General features: G+C 37.4%; 1 protein-coding gene across 1 annotated transcript in view; it reads left to right on the forward strand.

The window, feature by feature from the left end:
* The window catches only part of LOC128991167 (endothelin-converting enzyme homolog), an 80,054-nt gene that overhangs the window by 44,058 nt on the left and 9,954 nt on the right, over positions 1-26,042 (forward strand). The window contains exons 3-13 of the mRNA XM_054413947.1: positions 479-641; positions 3,686-3,895; positions 10,530-10,657; positions 12,447-12,602; positions 13,763-13,861; positions 16,226-16,396; positions 17,119-17,267; positions 18,474-18,696; positions 19,897-20,020; positions 21,968-22,124; positions 23,535-23,713. Coding sequence (XP_054269922.1) covers positions 479-641; positions 3,686-3,895; positions 10,530-10,657; positions 12,447-12,602; positions 13,763-13,861; positions 16,226-16,396; positions 17,119-17,267; positions 18,474-18,696; positions 19,897-20,020; positions 21,968-22,124; positions 23,535-23,713 — 1,759 coding nt within the window. The remainder of the gene's footprint in view (positions 1-478; positions 642-3,685; positions 3,896-10,529; positions 10,658-12,446; positions 12,603-13,762; positions 13,862-16,225; positions 16,397-17,118; positions 17,268-18,473; positions 18,697-19,896; positions 20,021-21,967; positions 22,125-23,534; positions 23,714-26,042) is intronic.

Raw genomic sequence — 26,042 nt, forward strand, 5'->3', positions numbered from 1 at the left:
TCTTTGTCACAGGGTTCTACACTATGGAAGGCTCGCACACTGCTAGAGAAGTGCCTAATCCTACTGACAGCCTCACTGGTGCTGCTACTGTTTGTGATGGTCACTATACTAATCTTTGTCACAGGGTTCTACACTATGGAAGGCTCGCACACTGCTAGAGAAGTGCCTAATCCTACTGACAGCCTCACTGGTGCTGCTACTGTTTGTGATGGTCACTATACTTAGCTATATCTTTGTCACAGGGTTCTACACTATGGAAGGCTCGCACACTGCTAGAGAAGTGCCTAATCCTACTGACAGCTTCACTGGTGCTGCTACTGTTTGTGATGGTCACTATACTTAGCTATATCTTTGTCACAGGGTTCTACACTATGGAAGGCTCGCACACTGCTAGAGAAGTGCCTAATCCTACTGACAGCCTCACTGGTGCTGCTACTGTTTGTGATGGTCACTATACTTAGCTATATCTTTGTCACAGGGTTCTACACTATGGAAGGCTCGCACACTGCTAGAGAAGTGCCTAATCCTACTGACAGCCTCACTGGTGCTGCTACTGTTTGTGATGGTCACTATTCTTAGCTCACGAAGTCACAACGTTCCGTACCAGTTTCTTCATGTGGGCACTGCTACACCATCCAAAGGTAAGGCAGTAAATATAGAATCTTAAACTAATATTGTGCTGATGAATAAAATAAGCTGTGCTTCTACTGGCCAACAGCATTAACTTATTATGGATTTTTTATAATGAGGTGTATGCCCAAAAGTAATATAGGCCTAGGCATGTAGGAAAAGGTTTAAACCCCCTCTTTAGACATAGTCAATACACTGTCCACTAGATTTGCAAGAATGTCTGTACTAATAATTAATGAAAGAGCTAATGTAAATTTTAATCTGTTGGTTGTCTAGTGGGTTCTGATCTTCACTTAGTTGCAAGAGGGACGAAATTAATTCCCGGGCTTTGGGGATTTGTACCACTTTCTCTCAAAGGGGTTTAAATTAACTCTGTCTGTCTAAAGTGTCTCTGGGTTATCTTGGTATTGTCATTTACTTAAAAGCTGCTGTCATTTACACATTATATGAGTTAGTACGGGACTGTCGATTCTGTTTATTTTAACAATTGAACTGCCCCTTTAATCTTCTTGTAGTGTGAGGAATAAACTCATTCCCATGCACAAATCTGTAAGTCTCTATGAAATTGATTCTTTATTATTGTAATAAGCTGTTTTTATTTTAAAGGAAACTTATTTTGAATTTTAGAAGTTGGACTATTTATAATTTGTCCTAGGTAAAATGTTGTACGTATAGTTTGTCATCATTTAAGATAAATTTCATAAACCATATTCAACTAACTACTGTACTACAATAATGAAATAATTACGTAACTACACAGAACAAAATTACTCAGCCGTAAGCTCAACAACATCTTGTAAGGACAAGCAATTAATATCCAATCACACGCCAGGCTTCATTTGAACAACAACTTAACAATCCTGCTATTGATTTATAAGAGTAATTTTTAAGAGAAAATTGGATGTATTCTTCGTGTTGATATAAATTGCCAGAAAGTTATGACTGTGTTGTAATCTGGCTTGCAGGGCTGATGTTGAAATTGCTTTGGCGTGGTCTTCTATTGTTTACTGGGAAACAAAAGCAGTTTTTGTTGTAATTGTGTAGTTCAAGATAGCCTCTGCCTTATGCATTTCAGATTTTAGAATACACAATTCAGATTTCCATATTTGACATATAAACCCACTGCATATTGGATTTGAATTTAATCTCTTTTAGTTTAGTTCTTATTTAGATCTTAAAACATTTCATGCACAGTAAAAATATACTTATCTATTCAAACAATCCAGTTATACAGGGTGTCCCGGAACTCTCTACCAATATTTTAGGGCATTGTTCCTGGGTAAGAAACATATCTAAATATCATATTTTAATTGTCCGGAAGTCCTTAGTTACTCAGATAGCCGCCATTTTGTTTTTTTCACTTATTAATTTTTTTATGAAAATTGGTTAAACATACGAAGTTGAAACTTTGCACAAACATTTATAACAACTAGACAAAGCTACAAAAAAATTATGACGATTTTTCAAATTCATAAAACAAAATGGCGGCTGTTTAAAATTTTGTTTCTTAAATTACTCGAAAACCGTTGATGTTACAAAAATTTTACAAGAATAACTTTTTTAAGGCAATTTTATTACAAATCGATCGACACCTTAATCTTTAAGATCGGATGAGTATTAACTGAGATATGGCAGTTTTAGTGATACGTGTCCGCCGGATATTAGTTGCAGCGCATGCTGAAAGCGGTCACGTATCACTAAAACTGCCATATCTCAGTTAATACTCGTCCGATCTTAAAGATTAAGGTGTCGATCGATTTGTAATAAAATTGCCTTAAAAAAGTTATTCTTGTAAAATTTTTGTAAAATCAACGGTTTTCGAGTAATTTAAGAAACAAAATTTTAAACAGCCGCCATTTTGTTTTATGAATTTGAAAAATCGTCATAATTTTTTTGTAGCTTTGTCTCGTTGTCATAAATGTTTGTGCAAAGTTTCAACTTCGTATGTTTAACCAATCTTCAGAAAAAATTAATAAGTGAAAAAAAACAAAATGGCGGCTATCTGAGTAACTAAGGACTTCCGGACAATTTAAATATGATATTTAGATATGTTTCTTACCCAGGAACAATGCCCTAAAATATTGGTAGAGAGTTCCGGGACACCCTGTATGTTTTTACCATGGTTTGTTCACAAAATTTAGCCCGTTTGAGGGGAAGTTCCCCCACTACTTAATGTAGGCCTATGTTGTAGCTGATTGACGTTTTGGCAAACTGATCAGCTGTTGAGTTATTGTTTTAAAGGTAGGATCAAGTGGAGGGATAGATTTCTTCCCCCCGTTTTAACTTTTGTGAACAGAGTATACTAGTATTATAGTGATGCAGCATTTAACCACCAAAGCAACATGTTTTACTAATATTCCAACATCTAATTAACAATTGTTTTGTATTATTTTCCTTATCATTAGTGTTAATGAATTTGTCAATTATTCGCACTGCTATTTTAGGGAGTAGTTATTTTTTTAGTAAAAAATTGTAGTTACAGTTATAGCAAAAAACTGTCTCATAGTTGGTACAACTTCTTTGAAAGTTAATTGTCATGAGCTTATTAGTTTCTCCCTGTCTCTTCAAAGTGAGAGCCTTGAACTAGAAACACTTATTCTAGTCATACTCTTGGAGAGAGTAGTGGCGTTAGTGGGTAACTGTTACCTGTCCCAATGCCATGTGAAGCAAGGTGTTGGAAGCGATGAAGCTAGATACCCTTCATTCAATGGTGTGGTAGACTATGTTTTCCATACCTGTCCAATGCTGTAATAAATGTATTTCATAGTCATTGAGTGTGTTGCAAGTGCAGGCTTAATGGTTAGCTTTGGTGCGAGAGGGTAGGGTTTAATTACTGGCATATTCATACAAATTCTATGGGTTTGAACACTTTCCCTTAAAAGCATTTGATGTTCTCAATCAGGAAATGCAAGGAGGCGTTGAAAACTGAAAAAGAAAGTAGTTTCTAGCAAGTTTTTATGTAATCTCCTGATCCCCTACTTCTACGTCTTCAACTGATATTGATTTTGATAAAACATCTTAATTTGATACCAACATAACATTGTTGATGTTTTAGAGCAAGAGTTCTGCCTGACGGGGACATGTGTGCAGTCAGCTGCTTCTCTGTTGTCTTCTGTCGACCGCTCGGTTGATCCGTGCGAGGACTTTTATGAGTACGCTTGCGGCTCTTGGGTGCGAGCCAACCCTATACCCGATGGCAAGAGCATGTGGGGCACCTTCGTAAAGCTGGACCAACAGAATCTGTTTGTCGTCAAAAACGCACTTCGTAAGTTTTGTGGTGATGTGTTGGTCCCCTCTCATACTTGTGCATAATTGAACCATTTACTATACACCCTCTGATGCAATAACTTGAATTTTGAGTTCACATAAATTTAGTAACACAAGTGTTGTACAGGACCTGAGAATGCGACTTAAGATTAACAAAATAAGTAACAAGTTGTGGAGGATATATGAGAACTAACAACTATGCACACTTGACTAAAATAACGAATATTATCTTATGTTAATCACAGATGCATACAATGAAATATTTTATCAAATCAAAATAAACTTTACTTCAAACAAAAAGTAAACAGTGTAAAACATGAACATACTCTTCCAGTGAAACAAAAAATCTTACTTACTAATGTACATTAGGAAAAATATATAGGTACTTATAAGCTAAAAATAAATGACAAATGACAAATAATAATTATAGGTTTGACAGAAAGCAATGTTCAATAACAAAAATATAAGCAAATTGTAAATATGTGTAATACATGGGCAGGAAACCTATCCGTAGGCTCACTTGCTATAAGTCATTGAATTTATGTGTTGTTATTAGTTCACAGTGCATGACAACAACTTCTAACACTTTTATATTTTGATATTTAATGATTTTTGTAATGTGGGTAAAGTATTTGTGGGTAGTTGAGAATTAATTGTTAAGTGAAATTAATTATTCATTCTTGGATACCTACATTTGTATGGTCGCCATTTCAAAGTAAAGTATTGTAAGACACACAAATTTTTAAAGATCAAATACATGATGTGGTATTTATCTTTTCAGTTTGTACACAAAACCATTGACTATATCTAGTGTACCTGTTGTTCGAATTCGAGCAATTGCTAAGTACAGGCGTTATTTTAAAACGAATAACAGTCATAATTTCTGATGACTTTAACATATTCGACTCAAAGATTATGGAAATACTCAAGATGTACATAACAGATCGATATACTCAACATTTATTAATAGTGGTTTCTACAAAAATAGCCTTGCTCATAGCCACAATAGGTTTCCAGACACATTATGTGTCCAAAAGCCTAACAGGACAACTCCCTTCCCCACACTGCCCTGAGCGATAGGGATCATTTAGATTCGCTCTAACCTTTCCTCTCCCCTTCATGGACAAGTTTTCATTCCTTTTCTTTCTTAGTTTTTGTTTGTTTCTTGTTTTAAATTTTAACACCTGTATGTATCCCTGGTTTTTCCTATTTCCCAAGCTACTTTTCTAAACGTCTCAATTGTTTCCTTGTCACTCATCATGTTTTATTTTCTTATCTCTAGACCTATCTTATCCAAGACTTCTTCCTGTTCTCTCCTATTTGTCTCCTGAATTGAACAATTTATAAATATGTGACTCGTGGTTTTTATTTCTCAAAATCTACATACTTCCTCTTCCACCATGTGAAATCTTCACAAATTCGCCTTGAAATTGTCCATGTCCTGTGACAAACTGCGTTTCATAATGGCCCATCTCCCAATCTTGTTCCAGTCTCTTTCAGATGTTAGGTATATATACAAACGTTTACCTAAAAAAAAAACGTTAACATAAAACACTCTGCTCCCAACGCATTTGCCACTCATCTAATATCTCCTTTCTTCTGTTTCCGATGTAGTCCTTGTATTATAATGTTATATTCACATATCATCATATGTTAAATGTATCATATGTTAGTTGAAGGCTTGAAGGTAAACAATATCAGTCAGGTTTATGTTTCAGTCTTGAGTGGAATTGGAAATAAACTTCTGAACTTTAAATGTTAAAGCTTCTAATTTTATTTATATTTTCTAACTAAAACATGGTGTCAGGTGTATTTTGAAACCTAGAAGAAATAATGGAAGTATCTGGATTGTTTAGGTTGCCTGAACCTATGAGTTTTGAAGGAAATGTGAGTGAAAATTGGAAAAGATTTCGTCAGAAGTTTGAACTGTACTTAATAGCTACTAGTCATGGTAAGAAACTTAAGGATGAAATTAAGATTGCGCAGCTGCTTAATCTGTTAGGCGATGATGGCCTAGATGTATATAATACTTTTAAATTTGAAGATAATGACAAAGATAGTTTTGATTGCGTACTTGATAAGTTTGAATCTTACTGTTGTCCTCTGAAAAATGTCATATTTGAGCGGTTTAAATTCTATAGAATGAAGCAGGAAGAAGGTCAAGACTTCAGTAAGTTTGTTATGCAGTTAAAAATAGCAGCTAAATCATGCGAGTTTCTTGAACCTGACAATATGATTAGAGATAGAATTGTCTTAGGTATAAGAGATAAAAGTACTCAAGAGCGTCTATTAAGAGATACAAAACTTGACTTGAAGAAAGCTATTGATTTCTGTATGATTGTAGAGAGTAGCAAGGATCAATGTAGGACTATTGTAGAGCACAATGAAACCAAGCTTTCGGGGACTAAGTCGGATCCATACAGTGTATGTGTTGTTAATAATGTACCAAATCAAGAACTTTCGCGGAGTATTGCAAAAGAAAAACAGAATGATCTATGTAGCTGATCTATGCGGCTACAAACATGTTCGGGGTAAATGTCCTGCATATGGCAAAACATGCTCGAAATGTGATGGTAAAAATCATTTTGCAAAGGTTTGTAGGAGTAAAACTATAAAATCTCATGCTGTTACAAACGAGGAACAACACGATGAAGACTCTTGTGTGAGCGATGTTAGTTTAGGCTCGGTAAGCTTAAACATTAGTGGAGTGAAAGGTCAAAGTGAAAAATCGTGGACGGAAAACTTGACTGTTGGTGGTACACAAGTTAAATTTAAACTAGATACAGGTGCAGAGATCAGTATTTTACCTGCTAGTTATGTACAGAAAATGAACATTACACACGTAAAACGTAGTTCTTGTGTACTCTCAGCCTGGGGAGATGAAAAATTCAAAATCAAACCACTAGGTCTTGTGATGTTACAATGTAAAACAATTACAGGTGTAACTGCAGATGTGAATTTTGCTGTAGTGAATGTCGAACATGAACTGCCAATTTTAGGACTGAACGATTGTGTCAATTTAGGACTCATTAAGAGAGTGTCTTCGATATATTTGAATTTTAAGGATAAGGATGATGTTTTAACCGGCTACAAGACAGCTTTTGAAGGATTGGGACAGTTTCCAAGCACTCATCATATTCAGCTTAAGGAGGGTGCTATCCCACAAATTCGACAATCACGGAGAGTACCTTACAGTTTACAGGAAAAACTAAAGGAAAAGTTGGACCAACTTGAGGAAACTGGGGTGATTCGAAAAGTTGACAAACCTACAGCATGGGTCAATCCTCTGGTGATCGTGGAAAAACCCGATAAGTCTTTGAGAATCTGCATAGATCCGATGCCATTGAACAAGGTGGTAATGAGAGAGCACTTTCTAATGCCACACCCTGATGATATTCTGGTAACGTTGAGTGGTTACAAATATTTTACTGTTTTGGATCTTAAGGATGGGTTTTTTCAAATTGTTTTAGATGAGGAGAGTCGTGAACTGTGCACAGTCAGTACCCCATTTGGGAGATATCAATTTTGTAGATTTCCTTTTGGAATCTGTTCGGGTCCAGAATTGTGCCAGAAAAATAACTACAAATGCTTTGGAAACCTGAAGGGAGTTAACATAGTACATGATGATATTATTGTAGGAGGAACGACATCGGAAGAGCATGACGAAAATTTAAAGAGAGTTTTGGACGCAGCCCTTAAACTTGGAATCAAGTTTAATCCAAACAAGATGCAATTTAAGAAGAGCGAAGTTAAGTATCTGGGACACATAGTATCGGCTGAAGGAATCCAACCCGACCCAGATTATGTAAAGGCCATAGTTGAAATGGACCCACCCACGGACAAGAAAGGGGTAATGCGGTTATTGGGCATGCTAAAGTATTTATCGAGGTTCATACCAAATTTAGCAAAAATCACTGCACCCCTCAGACATTTGACAAGAAAGGATGTGGACTTCTTATGGACCGTAGAGCATGAAGATGCTCTGAAGATTATCAAGACGTTAATTTCCAGTGAACCAGTTTTGGTATACTTTGACTCTCGAAGACCTCTTGAAATACAAACAGACGCTTCTCAAGATGGCCTAGGATGTTGTTTGTTGCAGAGTGGGCAGCCAGTGGCTTTCATGTCCCGTTCATTGACTGATACAGAGAAGAGATATTCGCAAATCGAAAAGGAAACTCTAGCTATAGTTTTTGCTGTTGAGAAGTTTCACAGGTTTATTTATGGCTATAAAGTAACAGTTCAGACTGACCACAAGCCGCTTGTAAATATTTTTCAACAAGATTTGCACGTGGTACCAGGTCGGCTACAGAAAATGAGACTAAGGTGTTTGAATTATGATCTGGAAGTAAAGTACTTACCTGGTAGTAGCCAACTTATTGCTGATACGTTGTCAAGAGCAGCATTAAAATGCACAGGAATGACAGTGTCTTCAGAATTTCAAGTACACAGTTTAACAAGTTCATTGCCTATGACTGAAGAGAAGAAGAAATTATTCCAGCGTTACACTGAAGAGGACCAAGAAACTGCTATTGTGAAGAGATACTGCAAAGAAGTTTGGCCAGAAAGGAAGCAAGACACCCCAGAGATAGTACGCCACTATTGGAACCAAAGACATATGGTATCTGAAGAAGATGGTTTATTGTTTTTAAATCACAAACTGATTGTGCCACGACAGCTACGACAGGACATGCTTCAGCGAATCCATATCGCGCATGGAGGAATTGAAAAGTGCAAAGCTAGGGCTCGACAGATACTTTATTGGCCACGAATGGCTACAGACATTGAAAGTTTTGTGGCTCGTTGCAGGATATGTGAAAGGTTTTCCAGGAGTAATGCAAAGGAAACCCTTATGCCGTATCCTATACCTACTAGACCATGGGAGCGTATCGGATGTGACATATTTTCATATGGAGGAAATGTGTACTTGGTCATGATGGATGCTTACTCAAACTGGTTGGAGCTGGTTAAAATGCCATGTAAATCAGCAACGTCTGTAATATCAGCATGCAAAGACATCTTCAGTAGATTTGGCCCTCCTGATATAATGGTAGCGGATAATGTCCCTTACAACAGTGCCCAAATGAGGGAATTTGCCCGTGAATGGAATTTTGAAATTGTGACACGCAGTCCAGGCTATGCACAATCCAATGGGCTTGCTGAAAGGGCAGTTGGAATAGCCAAAGAGTTGATAAGGAAAGTACAGTATGACAATAAGGATTTGAAAATGGCTTTATTGGAGCTTAGGAACATGCCCGTTAAGCATCTGGGATATTCTCCAGCTCAGCTGATGTTTCAACGCAGGTGTAAGACAACAATCCCTGTTACCGAGGAACTGCTGAAACCAACGCTGAATGATGGAGTACAAGACAAGTTAAATACAAGACAACAGCTGCAGAAAAAATACTATGATCGGTCAGCCAAAGACTTAAGGGTTGTAAGAAATAACGAAAGAGTTGTCTACAGAAATGAAGGAAGGTGGGAGCAGGGAAAGATTGTTAATCAAGGACCAACTCCAAGAAGTTACTGGGTAGAAGGTGATAACGGAGCTATATTAAGAAGAAATCGCCGCCATCTGAAACCATCACTCACTCAACAAAACAATTCCCAGTCAGTTCCAAGGCAAGACGAGCCAGTACAACTAAGACCTCGTAGAGAAATCAAGCTACCATCAAGATTTCAGAATACAATATAATGGTCTCAAAAGAAGGGAGAAGTTTGGTTGGTTATTGTTTTTAGTTAATTCTTTCAAATTTGTTTGCTGTTTTTTAAAGGGGAAAGATGTATTATAATGTTATATTCACATATCATCATATGTTAAATGTATCATATGTTAGTTGAAGGCTTGAAGGTAAACAATATCAGTCAGGTTTATGTTTCAGTCTTGAGTGGAATTGGAAATAAACTTCTGAACTTTAAATGTTAAAGCTTCTAATTTTATTTATATTTTCTAACTAAAACAGTCCTACCCGCCTCCTTGTCTTCCAAAATCAACAGCTTATGCAGCGATTATCCAACAGTCCTAAATTGAATCTGAAATCTTCAGTCGGCTGTTGGAGAGGACACTAAAACCCAAAACGGAAGGGTGCTTGCTGTATTCGGCTATCAACGACAATAGTATTATTTGTATTTCATTTGCGTCTGCCAGTTTAAGTTTGTCGGCCTCCTCCCATTGGCCGACGTGTTAACATGTTATAGTTTCCATTATGTCGAACTTGTTTTGGTTATGTTTTGATGTTGTGCAAAATTTTAGTATAACCAGCTGTTTCAAATATTAGTATATTCATTTGTTCAAAAGTAAACAAACATTTCATCCCCAAGAATAACATGGGAACTTTGAAGGCCACTGAGGCAGAGCCCTGATGGAATTCCAAAGTATTTTTGTTTTATGGCAAAACTACTTGCTAAGACCTTTCTAACGACACCTTGGACATGGTGATCGGTAGCACCGCCACTCCAAAACAATTATGACCAAAAATATGCCTAGCGAATTAAATATATAAATGACAAAAGTGATTATGTACCAGATGTTCTACAAGAACTTGTAACAAATTTTTTGTTAAAAATCACCCAACAAATTGACAGAAACTGATATTTTGAAAATAAGCATCACTTTGTGGGTTATGTTTCAGAAAAACCATTCAATGAGCTGAAGAGCAAAGCTGAGCAGAAGGCTAAGTCCTACTACTTATCTTGTATGGATGTCAACGAGACAGTGGAAGCTCTAGGAGCTCAGCCCATGCTGGACCTTCTAGATCAGGTGATAATCTCGGTCCAAAATATACTAAAGAGTAAACTCATATTACCCTTGGTCAAAAGTTGCCTTTATAGATGTTCTTAACACGTTCGCTACCTAGCGACGCACATTTGCGTCGGTCCGGTCACTCCTACAGACCAAAAAGGAATGATCATGACGTTGCTTACAGACCAAGTGATATAGGAATAACATTGCCGACAGACCAAAAGAGAAATATTGTTTAAATGGACTAATTGACTTCATATTAACCTTAAGTGAATTAATAAGCAATAAATATTGTTTTTATTTATCGTTTTGAGCAAATTTTAAAACACCGCATATATGCGTCGGTCAGTCTATTTAATCAAATTCAGTTAAAAAGATTACATTTTCGTTTCAATAGACCAGGCGACGCACGTAAGCGTCGTTGTAAATTTGGATGTTTCAAGCTTTTACACAAACAAATAAAGAAACTCCACTAAACACTAGCCAAAACTGCAAAGGTTATAACGTTTACATCTGTTCTGTGATGTCGGGGAATACACAATGTAAACAACAATGTTGCCAATTGTTGTGTGACGTAACCAATCGTCATATCGACAGACCAAGCGACGCACATTTGCGGCAAATATCCCTCTAGACCGATACGATAAAATCAGGGCTTTCAAATAGACCGTTGCTAAGAAATAAGCTGATTATTAACATTGAACACCGACGCAACTGTGCGTCATTAGTCTATTTCAATGTGACCAGCTGACGCAAATATGCGTCGGTGGTCTATTGTGAGAAACGAGTCGACCCACAATTGCGTCGCTGGTCTATGCGAACGTAAATTCCATATAATTGTGGTAGCGAACGTGTTAATATATTAATCATTTTTTTTCTTTCCTCACTCTACCAATTTTTAAATAATTATGACTAAGAAAACCACTTAAAAAATCTGTTGTTTTAGTCATCTATACACATGTTTTTATAGCTACACAAAATTTGAAAAGGAAAACTGTCTTTTTCCATGCATTTAAAAACATACAAATACTTTGTATAACCCAGCTATAAAAAATACTTCATGGATAGGCTTCCATAGTCGTCATTTATATTTATACAATCTTGGTCTTCCACCTTGTCATTTGGGTGCTATGTACACTATATACAGAATCTACCAACATTTTGACCACATTACAGTCGACCATAACCCACGAGCCCTCCCCACCCTTGCCAGTCAAGTTCTGAGAACTACTGTGATCGTGTTCGCTCAACCTGAAGATGGCCAACTGTAATGTGGCCGAAATGTTGGTAGATTCTGTAAATAGTGTACATAGCCAATTGAAACGGTCGGTCAAGCCATAAAGACCAAGATTGTGTTCACACTCAATACTTTGAATTCCATGAATGCCTCCATTGATTTTGTATTCTGAAAGTTCTCATCCTATTGTAGAGGCTAGACAGATGTCAGGAGTGATAGGCAGACATCATTCCCTTTAGAGTACTCATCTATAAATTTTTTTTCTTCTTTAAAGAAGTTGGTGGCCTTCATTTGCCCGTCCAGATAGACTAACTGCCTGTGCGAGGAACATACCCATCAAAGCAAGGGGTGAGCCGGTACATTACGAAGGTGAACTGTACTGATAAAATGTTTGCGGCAGTGACCGGGATCCAACCCATGACATCTCTACCTTGGGCCCAATGTCTGTGACGCTACCCACTGAGCCACCAACTCACCTAACATAGACTCACGCTATGTAGTGTCGTAGTTCAAGAGCTAGATGATGGCTTAAATCTAATTACTTACAATTAACAAGATAATTGTTTGCAGGTAGGGGGATGGAACGTGTCAGGGAGAACATGGAATGTATCACTGTTCAACCTGCAGAACACTCTACACATTCTGCAGAACAAATACAACATGGGCGGCCTCTTCTCATGGGCCGTGCAGGAGGACGACCGCAACTCCAGCCTCTATATTATACAGGTAGGTCTAAAGCTGTTTCCCTTTATTTTGCTTTGAAAATTATATTCTTTATTTCGCACCCTGTATTAAATTAAGGCTTGTGTCACTTGATAACAACGATACCAGTGTTTACCAGTGTAGTTTTTTAAACAAAGAAAAACCATAATCCCCCACAATTAGGATATTGATTTGATTTTTATTTGTGAGTACAGTATACACAACTTTGTATAGTATTTCAAAACTACAATTTTTTGAACCATTTAATTGATGATTAAATAATTATAAATTAATAATAAAAAAAATAAATATAAACATCTCTTTCTTTATTGTCACATATACGTTAAGCCCCTGTCACACGGGGCTTGTTTCAGTGCCTAGTTCTCGCTGAGTTGCTGGTTCTCCAGCATTCTAGAAGTCCGGTCAGATGAAGCTGGGGAACTAACAAACGCTACAAGTCCGGTTTTGTGACTGGTAATGTGGTTGTTGTTAAAAAAATAATGTTGTCTGTTGGTATTAGACACGACTTTGGTGATATTTGTCACTGACCAGCAATCATGGAAGTAAAAAGTTTGCAAGTTGATAAAATTAAATGTTAAAATAAACACTATTATTTTGTATCTACAAAAGTTAACAAATAAAAAAAGTTGTAGTAGGCCTATTACAGAGGTTATTAATCTTTACCCTGTACAAAAATACTTATTCATTTAGTTTATATAGGTGAGGTGTAGTAATCGTTAATAACAATAACATTATGACAATATATAAAAAAAATTTTTCTAAACATGATGTTTTAAATTGTTTTTTGACTATTTTTAATTAATAAATTAATTTAAATTCATCTTTCTTAAGCTAGCAGACAGAGCTGCAATGGCGCTGGAGACAATGGCTGGGTGGTCACGTGACCTGCTAGTGTCTCCTCATTTAACTCTGTATAACCTCCAGCAGCTAGAGGTACCAGCACATGTTTCTAGCGTTCGATTGTTTCTAGCCGCTAGAGGATCAGTCACACGATGCTGGTTGTCTGCTGGTTCTAGCTGATTGTTACTAGTGGTGAAAAAAAAGCTTCGTATGACAGGGGCTTTAGTAATACTATGGTAGTATGTCTTCCTATTTATCAAGAGACTACTTCATCAAGGTGAATCACAGCTTTGCTCATTAAACAAAGAATGATTTTGTTCCAGATTGACCAAGGAGGCCTTACTTTACCCACTAGAGATACTTACCTCAACAAGACTGCTAATGAGAAAGTTTTGACTGCTTATTTAGACTATATGACTAAGGTAAATCATATGATGATCACCATTCTTCATAAGGTTATTCATTTGTTTTCCCTGTATTTAAAAATGACTACAACACTATAGTCCATTCACAAAACTTAGGTGGTTTAAGGAGAGGGTTTCTTGGGTTCCTCCACCTCTTTTTTAGATTAGGCCTACCGCACACGAGAGACTTTTTGTCGGCCGACTATTTAGTCGTAGTCGGGAGTCAAAGTCGGCCCCATAGTGATAAATCTAAACGCGCACACGGGCCGACCCCAGCAAGACAGTTGGCAGACAGTCGGGGCATTTTGGTGCTGACCGATTTTCTTGCCGACTGCTCCCCGTTTCAACTGTCATGTCGTATTCATAAAGGCATGGAGATAAGTTTGAACGCACACACTGACGACTAAAAAGTCTGTCTGTCTGACAGTTGAGTGCGTTGTTATCATGTGTATTATTATTATTATTATGATTAGTATTATTATTTGTGTGTTATTGTTATTATTATGGCTTCGACAACCACTAGTGCAAGTGTTTTGAGGGATGAGAAAGTTGATAAACTTATATAATCAACACTTATCAAATCAATATAAGTCACCTAATGTAGACTTATTCATAATAAGTATTGCTAGAAAGTAAGTAAGTAAAGTTGGACGGATGAAGTGGAGGCACGGTCCCCTCTTTATGAAAAGTCTTTGAAGGAGTATTTGGACACAATAAAAGAAATTCCCCCGCTGCAGCAAACCTGCAGACTAAGTGATTTCCCATTTGCCTGATTTAATTTTTTATTTAATCTATTTCAATAACATTAGGATTAACGAGTACCTAGGTTTTCTGCTACAAGGAGGGTATTCAGGGTGTGGTTTAGTAACACATTAATAGCTGAGTATAAAATAAATAGATTTGCCAAGTTTTATCAAAATACATCCATAAACAAGCAAACTACAACAGTTTACTTGTTCTACATAAGAATAACATGGAAATTTCAACTTTAAATATTTTGGAATTTCCCGTAACCATTATGATAACAATAAGCATGCTAAATTATTATTTTTAAGCTCTGCAAAATGTTTTCTAAAGAAATTGCAGAATCTTTTGTTTTTATCGTAAAAAAATGGGAAACCCCCATTTTTACCCATAAAACCCCCCATAAACCCCCATTCCCATAGTCCGATCATGCTGGTTCGTGAACTCGTTCGAAAAAAATACATGTAGGTTTACACGTTTGTACAAAATTTCATAAATTGGATCATTTTTGCTCGAGTTATATATATATATATAGGCCTATGTGTGTGTGTGTGTGAATTTGAACGGATGGTGTTTTTGGCCTCTGGGGACATCAAAACGAAAAGGTAAATCGGTCCGGGGACCAGGTCTTACCATGAGACCAACGGTTACAGTTTATTCCCTAAAAGTTATGGGACGAGGTATTTGAAGCTGGGGTATTAACAATTGGTCAAAACTATCAACACTCATTCATGAGTACATGAAAAATTTGTCCGGATATTTCCTCAAATCCGAGTATAGAGGTAAATCTGGCCTTTCAAGGTTCTCGGACTATAAATTGGATGCATCCTGTATTTTCTCTTAGGTTTTCTTGCACAAAATCTTATCAGTAACGCACATATGACAGCAGTTTCTGTCATATACATCCTTTTGACACTCGAAAGACGACTAAACAGTCGTGTCGTGTGCGCACCATAGTCAACGACCATACAGTCTTGACGACTTTTCGATTGTCCACCCGACTCCAGCCAGACAGATGGCAAACAGTCGGCCGACAAAAAGTCTCTCGTGTGCGGTAGGCCTTAATCTATAGTATCAGCTGATCAGCTGTCGGCTGTTGTTTCAATGTTAGGGTGAGGTGGAGGGGATGGAATGTCTTCCCCTCAAACCACCCAAATTTTGTAAACGGAGTACAATTTCCAACTTCATCTTTTGTTTGACCTGCAACTTATTCTTACTTAAAACTTAATTTTTGAAAATATTTTAGATGGTGTACAATAAAGAACAAAAACTTTTACCCAAGTACAAACAAATCTCAACCACATTAATTTCTCTGTTCCTGAATCAAACCCATCATACCATTACCAACTTATTACACTACTAGTAACCATTTGAACATCTTGATTTGTACAGTTTTCTCACAAATAGTGTCATGTTATTGCAAATCCTACATTGTACCTACATTTTGTATGTTATCACTTCCAATTAAAGAAATCTGGTAGTAGAAAACATTTTTGTTAGAATTTAGCTTGTAATCCTTTGACGTATGTTTTTTTGCATTTATATTTGACCTTCAAGACTTTTTATAACTTCTTCTACTAAACACATTACTCACTAACAAAATTCAAACTGCAAAGTTGCAAAGTGGTTGTGTTTTAGATAGGAATATTGCTTGGAGGAGACCCCAACAACACCAAAGACCAGATGCAGGAGGTTATTGACTTTGAAACAAAGCTTGCGGAGATCACAATACCTTCAGAAGACCGACGGGACGAAGAAAAAATGTATCATAGAGTAGCAATTGCAGAACTTCAGGAAATCGCTCCTTTTGTAAGTAAATTTCTAACGAACCATTAAGTATACCATATATGTAACTGATATTATAACATATAACCATGGACTAAGCAACACAAGTAGACTCTTCATCCCATTGTACATTTTGAAGCTTGTTTTTTGCGTCTAGTTCATGTACGTCCACACTGTTCGCTAGTGTAGACAAAATTTTGTTTCATCTATTTTAGACGTAATTTCATGGTTTGTGTTTTGCTATTTGGTTATATAACTAGGAGACCAGTTATTGTTTATTGTGTCGTTTTATTTGGTTAAATGAGGTTTTAAACGACTGCAATAAAAAGAAACAAATTGTAAACAAAACACTACCTCTACAGTTGGACGTACAGAACTAACAATAAAATTGGCTTCAGCTGTTCCTGAAGGATGACAAATCTACTAAAGGAGTATGTTTTATCTATGATTTAACTAACTTAAGTGCGATATTTGGTATTTTTTAACACTACAACTAATTCCAACTAATTCTTTACGTCATCAGCAAAGCGACAGCAGCGCTCCTTGATTCCAGTGTAGACAATAGCAGAATCAAACACAACCTTTTTTTGCCTAATGAGAGTTCTTGGTTTGGTATTTATTCTGAGATAGCAGACAAGAGAATGAAAATGAAGAGTGGATATTTGAAATTAAAGCTGGCTAGGAATACCATAAAAATTGCAGTTACTTTTAACAATCCCTATTATCAACTTAAACTTTGTTTTCAGATGTCCTGGAAAGAATATTTCTCAGATGCACTTAGGTTAGTCAACAAGAAGATCACAGACAAAGAGAAAGTGGTTGTATACGCTCCTGATTATCTGAGAAACCTCACTCTTATAATTAAAGAATACAACTCTACGCTAGAAGGAAAAACGTGAGTAATATCAATATCAGTTTAAGATAATATTATTTTTCTTATTAATTAACTTGAATAAGCATGTTCTTGAAGAATGTGGCTTATAGGCCTATAGTGTATTTACTTCATTTGTAATTATGGTCAGGGCCGCGGTTTGCATGCGCTATGGGCCCAAGAGATAATTACGCCCCTCTCCACCTACCTTGTGGGGGAATTTTTGTTTTCCTTGTACTCCTAACAAACCTAAAACCTTTTGCGCTCCTTGGTCCGTGCTCATTTATAAAAGCCGCCTTGACTTTGGTCAGTAAATGTAATAATGATTGGTCTTGTCATCATTAGCCTACAATAACATTAGGACAGAACATAGAAAACACAGAGATAGGAACAAAGGAAACACACTTATGAGTAAGCTTAAGTTTGACCTTGCACTTCAGCTCTGGTATGTTGTGCCGGAAACATGTTGGTGACAAACAACGAAGAGCCCGAGCTGCGAGCACTGTGCGGAAATTCCTATCCCACAAGGAACAGGGTCATCCTACACTGTGACCATTGTAGTACCTGAGGGCCATGGTGTTGGACTTTTCCCTAGACACCAGATTTTACAGCATTGACGCAGTACCCTTTTTGTTAAGAATAAAAAAAGAACCATAATATACAATATTTTAATAAGAATCGCTCAAGCCATTTTAGAAAATTCCGATATTATTGTAATTTTATGTACTTTTTTAATGGAAAATCACCATTAAAGTTCTAGTTTTCAAAATAAAAAAATATGGAATAACCATAAATTAGTAACAATATACAAAATTTCATCAAAATCTGAATACTCGTTAAGTCTGTAGCTCTGTAAACATGTACTTATACCAGAGACACACACCCAGAAATAACTCCAAAAACTAGTTTTTGGGTCTCAGAGGGACCCAAAACAGACATTTCCACCCAAACTCCACCCAAATGTTGACCAAAACAGTACATTTTACATACTATCAAATCAAATTATTTTTATTTCAAAGTTCTTTATAAGTGGAATGGTGTCAATAATTGCATATATTATGTATAAGAGGAGAAATTAAAAAAACCATACACACACATTCAAAAATAAAATTATCTCAAGCTGAGTCATTCATGAATGCTGATCCTCTATACTCCAGACAATAGCATTACAATTTAAAAACGCAATATTAAAATAAGTTATCTGTAACTCATTGTGTGTTACTACTCCAGAATCCTCAACAACTACCTGGTGTGGCAGACTGTTCGAAGTCTGACTGCGTGTTTGTCAAAACCGTTCCGTGATGCCTACAAGGGTCTGCGTAAGGCTCTCATTGGGGCAGAGGGGGGAGAAGAGCCATGGAGGTACTGCTTCTCGGACACTAACAATGTCATTGGATTCGCTCTCGGAGCTATGTACGTCAGAGAACTGTTTCAGGGCAACTCCAAATCCATGGTGAGTTAAGTAACTCGAATGGTGAGTTAAGTAACTCGAACCACTAGTGGTGTGTCAAAACCGAATCTCAAATCTCCAAACCATCAACAAGTTTTGGTTTTGAGATTTGATCACCATGTTTGAAATCCAAAAGTTTCAAAATTTGATATTTTGGCAGTTTTATTTTTGAAACTGCTGAAATTTTTTTGTGTCATTATAATTTTTTTTAACACTGTTTCCATACAAGCTCATAGCAATAGAGCAAACATATCACCATTAAGTAAACTGTATTCTGAACTTCAAAAGACATCTTAAATAGTTATAACTGGAACGACGTAGAATTCAGTTTCATATCAATATTTACTAAACAAAAAATAAATATTGACCACTGAATATTCTGCTTCTAACCAATCTAATATTTATGTTTATGTTGGTGTTAGGAGTTTATTTTATTTTAATGTTGGTTTTTGATAAAACATTATGTCGTATTTGGTTTAAATATTTTCAGTCACATATTTATGTTATGTCAGGGTCAGGAGTCGATCTCTTTCAGTTTTGATTGCATACTTAACATTTTCTTATTACCTGTATTTTTTGTACCTAACCTTGACCTTTATAACCAGGTAAGTAAAGAAGTTTCGAGTTTAAGTTTTGGGATTCGAGATTCGGGTTTAGATTTTTGAAAGTTTCGGTTTTGAGATTCGATATTTCTAGTTTTGACCATCACTACTTACCACATTGTTGAAGTGTGTATGACTTAATGAAACAAAGTTTGAAGATTTCTTTGAATGTTTTTTTGTGTGTTTGCAAAAAACCTCTAATTAGTTTTTTTCACGGTCAATGGATAAATGGGTGGTAAAAATACTACTAACTGGCCTCTCTCTTGATCTTTAATTCATCTACAGAGGTTTAGGTTCCTTGCGCAATTGATTCAAAGGCACTGGGGGGATTTAAAAATTCTCCGGCCCTTGGTTAGACGATCTCCCATTCAAATGTGGATCATTGGTATAGCATCTTGTATGGTTCTTTAGTGTATGTCAGATACTAAAGATATAATAATATAGGTTAATATACCCTGGCATATACTGTAAATGTAGCATTTAAAAAAAATAGTATTGCTTACCCATAATTCCATTACATTTCTTAGCACGCTGCAACGACTTTAGTAAAATCGGTCTATTATTTCTTTTAGCTGTTTAAGAAATAATGTTTTTTTCACAGGCTGAAGACATGATCAATACCATTAGAACAGCGTTCAAAGAGAACCTAAAAGATCTCAACTGGATGGATCCGGAAACTCGAATTTTGGCAATGGAGAAAGCTGATGCCATCACAGACATGATTGGTACGTGGCTCTTCTTTATGAACGAAATGAACATAAAGTTTGAATGAATATTGAACTCTTGTAATTTTTAATTAATACCTAAGCTAATACACAAAATACACAAACCTCAACAAGTTGATTATAAGCGAGTTCTTACAACATATTTGCCACAGTTAGGTGAATGCACAACAAACCATGAATCAACACAAGATGTGTGTAAAATAGTTGAAACTATAAAACCAATGTTGAAATTCCTTCCTACCTATGAAATTTTTGAGTGAAAATTTAAAAACGTACGTTTTCATGTCCCTGGCCTTTTACTTCGTAGATACTGGATTTGTAGTGTATTATTATGTTTTTTAATATTTTTTAACATGTTACACACATTTATTTGGTTTTAAATAGGTTCTAGGTATTTTTAAAGTCTCGAAATTCACGACCATGACGTGTCCCTAGGGTACGTTTTCCAACTTTCACGCTGTTTTTAGACTAATTATTCATGCCGAAATATATAAAGCCATATTTTTATGTCATCAATGGTTATTAAACTTACAAAAAAGGAGCATATTATAATTTTATTGTCATTGCAAACTGACTACCATGACAAAATAAGTCTGTCCCTCGATTTGGCGTCACGACCATTTGGGAAAAATTTTCAACTTTGGAGCACGACAGTGGCAAGCCTGGCGTCGATGGAGTCAGTTGGTTTTAGAGACTAGTTCGGGGTGTACGTCAGGATTGTAGTGCCGGTCGTTTCGAGTTGAAAGGAGGAATTACAAGATTAATAAAGGAAATATTGTGTTTTTTGTAATTTTGGTGTGTCCATGACCGTACGTAGTCATTCGATGAAGTAGACATGGTGTTAATTTTTGTTTGTAAGATATTTCAATTGCTAGATTAACCTAGAAGTCCACTTTGTATCCTCGAACATGAGGTGCAGGGCTACCTCCAGAACAGAGCCAAATAACACGTAATTTCACGACCAAAGTTTCACGACCATCGCGGGTTTTTTCACGACCAATCCAGCCTTATGGATTATAGTGTGTTTGGTCGTGACAATAACTTTAATATAATTGTAATTTGAACAGTTTAGTACAATTGAAACACATATTTTTATTATAACTAACAGTATAATTGAAGGATTGTTAAGAAAGATTTAGATTATTTCGGAAAATTCACGACCATACCGCTTGTCCCTGACCATCACGTTCATGATTTCTATCATAAAAATTTCAAAAATTAAAATATCGTCATATTTCAATGTTTTATATACAAAAGAAGCACACCTCTATACAAACATAACAATTTTTCGGGTCTCAGGTAAGTTTTTTCGGAGTTATACAAACTTAAAAAGATTTTATTGGCTTTTTTAAAATTTTTTGAGTTTTTTTATTTTTTTCTAGAAAGACCAAATATACCAAAAGCTCAGTGACCTTTTTATTGTATAATGGTCATAAAAGTAAATTAGTTTATAGCAAAACATAGTTATAAAAATAATATTAACTATTTTTAATATTCATTTAAACGTCTGTTATGGTCGTGACAGGATTTTGTGTTTTTCCACTAAAGATGCTCTTTAAAAAAAAAAAAACTACCAAAGATATTGCGTTACCATGGACATTTTATGAAACTTCAAATGTCAATGAAATAAAAATAATAATAAAAGTTTTGAAAAGAGGGGAAAAAAATTTGCAAAGTGCTTTTCCTGAAAACGTACGTTTTTAAATTTTCACTCTTTTCTCTTTGAGCTGTTGTGGTAGTATCCTGTACATCCAGAAACAACTGTAATTCAATCGTTTTTGAGAAAAGAGATACATTTTTTAACTGAAGTAAAATTATTGTTTTAAATTATGTTCGTTCATTTTTTAACATGTTGAAATAAATGTAACACATTATACTGTCTCTATTTTCGATTATGATTTCTCTGTCACAATTATTGACAATTCATTCAAGTCTCTTTCCATCTAGGTTTTCCAGATTTTATACTAGATTCAGATAAGCTGGACGAACGGTACAAAGATCTCCAGGTCAATGAGAACACATACTTTGAAAATAACATCCACGCTAACCAGTTCAACCTGAGAAGAAATCTTCAGAATTTGGGAACGCCTGTGAATAAAACAAGGTTAGTATATTCTCCCGACTGGACCCTCAAAACTACAACTGATGCTTTTTTGGAGGTTCACTAGGAACTACCTCAAAAGTATACATGTATACATACAGAATTGGTGCTAGGTTTTCAGATAACAATCTTAAAAGAGAGATCTTTAAATCTTATCTTTGTTATGATAAAAACAACAGTACAGTAGTCTTCCAGTAATCCAATTCATATAGAACCACTCCAGGCCCAAGCCCAGGGGTGGAAGAGATTATAGGGTTGTTGGGGTGCAAGGGAGGGTGAAATTCCCCCATAAGGTACATCAGGAAGGTGGAGAGGGGCTCAATTATCCCCCGAGCCCATAGTGCATCACATGCAAATTGAAGGCTTGGAATGCTATTTGATTATACAAGTCAATGGAATAGAGCAGTTAGCCCATTGTAATACAGTAAGGTCAGATAGCCTTTTTAGCTAAAAACAAAAAATAACTTCACAGCAATAATTGGTTGCAAATAAAGAAATAAATGCCCAGCTTAAAAAAACTCTCAAGGTGGAAAAAACACCAGGACAGTTCAAAAGATATTCAAGATAGAGCTAGAAAACTTGGAACAAAGTTAATGGGCAATAAAATCATTTTAAAACACAATTCGGTGATACGCTCCCCCCTCAGGGGTACCGCCCACTAGGAGTGAGAAGAAAATCTTAAATATAAGCAAGCATAGGTTGATATCAATGTACATGAACATATGTACATGAAATTAAAGGCCATGGACAACCGAATAAAAAATGGCAGGCGTTCAGAGATTTCTTGAATCTGCCATTTTGAATCTTTGAACGGCTGCCATTTTTACTCGGTTGTTCTTTTTAGCTAAAAAAAAACTACTTGTGGCATTGGATCCCATCAGACTGCCCCCCCCCTCCACGAGGAGGTAGCTTACATCACTGAATGAATAATATTTTTTAATTAATTTTAATGTACAGTAACATTGTACCATGTTTTCTACCTATATCTTTAATATTTTTGGAAATATTTAACTGTCCCGGGACTTCTTTCCACCCTGTATATCCTGTCCTGTTGGTCTGGGGCGTTGACTAAGCCCGTCTCTCCGTCTTCTCCTACTGTTCCAACTTCTGTCGTCTCCTCTCAATCATTTCTTTTGCCATTTCACTCGCTCACTTCTAAACAGCCCTCTTCCCTTTATTTTATCCCCTTCTTAGTCTTTCTCTTAGTCTCATTCCATCAATCATCAACTCCACTTTCCAAGGAATTCACTCTTCTCACTTGCTCAATACGTCTTAGTCTTTCTGTCTATATATCTAAGCTGACTTAACTTACCCCTCTAGTATCTTTCACTTTTAACTTCCTATAGATGAAATGCTATTTCTTTACACATTTTACTTAATTGTTTCGATCTAAATGACATGTTTTTTACTAAGGTGGAACATGACACCTCCTACTGTGAATGCCTACTACACTCCAACCCGTAATCAGATTGTTTTCCCCGCCGGGATCCTGCAGACTCCGTTCTACGACATCAACCATCAACAAGCCCTCAACTACGGGGCTATGGGGGTGGTTATGGGGCATGAGCTCACTCACGCGTTTGATGATCAAGGTGAAACTATTCATTATTCAATCACTTATATTATGAATGCATTGGAATGCTACACTTGAGATATAAAGTAAAAAATAGTTCATATGGTAATGGAGTATTCTGTTTGTAACTTTTTGAGGTTTTGGAGTTAGGTTATATTTTAAACTTAAATTTTCTTTGTGGACTTTTGCAGAGAAATGTTGTGTAAATCATAAATACTCAGATAATCAACTTACACTATACTCCGTTCACAAAATTTAGGCAGTTTCAGGGGAAGAAATCTATCCCCTCCACTTAAACCTACCTTTAAAATAATAGCTAAACAGCTGAGGTTTGCCAAAACAGAAATCAGCTGTGCCATGCATGTTAAGCAAAGAAGTAGTGGGGTAGCTTCCCCTCAAACTGCCTAAATTTTGTGAACGGAGTATAGGTGACTATGAATGAGAAACAAACATATGTTTTTCTTTGAGAGTATGCGGAACTATATCAACTCTGATGTACTCTTTGTTTTCATTACTTTTAGTGTTAAATAAAACACCATTTTGGTAACAACAATTTTAATTTGAACTCCAACGCTCCACACGCTCCGCTTTAATTTCACACTTTAAGGTTTTTGCCTGACGGTAAATTTTTTAAAGAACAGCATAGCATTCACACTACACAGTTACAGCGGTCGTAGAAAACTGTGCTGTCTGGCAGCCATCCAATGCTACTGAACCGGATGGTTGTCAAGCCGTGGACCTGTGTCATGTAGTTAGATGCAAGCTTTCTTTTTGCTGAAACGAAGCCTACCAGCCAGTGCAAAAAGATCAGCTGTTGAAATATTTATTGTTTACAATCAGATCTGTCAATTGGACACTGTTTTTGTTTATTGTGACATAGTAAACTAAACACATTCATCTCCCCAGTCAAAAACTGTGTAATGTGAAATAAAGATAGACACTACGTAAAATTGTACTCTTTTCAACCGAACAGCAAAAACTGTTTAGTGTAAAAAGAGTAGGGATGGACGGGTCCCGAAATTTCGGGAATTTTTCGGGAAAAAAATATTCCCGATTATCGGGACGGGATTACATTTGACTCGGGAATATTTCGGGACGGGATTTGGTCCGATCGTCGGCGATTTTTCCGCTTCGCGAGTGCCGATAACGCCGTTATTGCGAGCGATAGGTTCGCGAACGCAGGAGACGAAGTAATTTCGACGATTACGCCGTGACCGCGGAGTCCTACCGACGACCGCGCCGTGACCGCGAGTCATACCGACGTGCCGTGACCGCGGAGTCCTACCGACGATCGCGCCGTGACCGCGGAGTCCTACCGACGATCGCGCCGTGACCGCGGAGTCCTACCGACGATCGCGCCGTGACCGCGGAGTCCTACCGACGATCGCGCCGTGACCGCGGAGTCATACTGACGATCATGCCGTGATGGCGGAGTCATGCTGACGATCGAGCCGTGACCGCGGAGTCCTACCGACGATCGCGCCGTGACCGCGGAGTCATACTGACGATCATGCCGTGATGGCAGAGTCATACTGACGATCATGCCGTGATGGCGGAGTCATGCTGACGATCGAGCCGTGATCGCGAGTCATACCGACGATCATGCCGTGACCGCGAGTCATACCGACGATAACCCCGTGACCACGGAGTCATACCGACGATCGCGCCGTAACCGCGGAGTCCTACCGACGATCGCGCCGTGACCGCGGAGTCCTACCGACGATCGCGCCGTGACCGCGGAGTCCTACCGACGATCGCGCCGTGACCGCGGAGTCATACTGACGATCATGCCGTGATGGCGGAGTCATGCTGACGATCGAGCCGTGATCGCGAGTCACACCGACGATCATGCCGTGACCGCGAGTCATACCGACGATAACCCCGTGACCACGGAGTCATACCGACGATCGCGCCGTGACCGCAAGTCATACCGACGATAACCCCGTGACCGCGAGTCATGACAACGATCGCGCCGTGACCGCGAGTCATACCGACGATCGCGTCGTGACCGCGAGTCATGACGACGATCGCGCCGTGACCGTGGAGTCATACCGACGATAACCCCGTGACCGCGGAGTCATACCGACAATCGCGCCGTGACCGCGAGTCATACCGACGATCGCGCCGTGACCGCGAGTCATGACGATCGCGCCGTGACCGTGGAGTCATACCGACGATAACCCCGTGACCGCGAAGTCATACCGACGATCGTGCCGTGACCGCGAGTCATGACGACGATCGCGACATGACCGTTGACCGTGAGTCATACAGACGATCACCCCGTGACCCGCGAGTCACAAGTTTCTATAGGTACCTGTAAATTGTTACCCATTTTTTGGTTTTTATAG

This window comes from Macrosteles quadrilineatus, unplaced genomic scaffold (assembly GCF_028750875.1).
Source record: "Macrosteles quadrilineatus isolate MER2022 unplaced genomic scaffold, UCM_ALF_1.0 Scaffold_3__2_contigs__length_128488019, whole genome shotgun sequence".
In the NCBI taxonomy this organism is placed as follows: Eukaryota; Metazoa; Arthropoda; class Insecta; order Hemiptera; family Cicadellidae; genus Macrosteles; species Macrosteles quadrilineatus.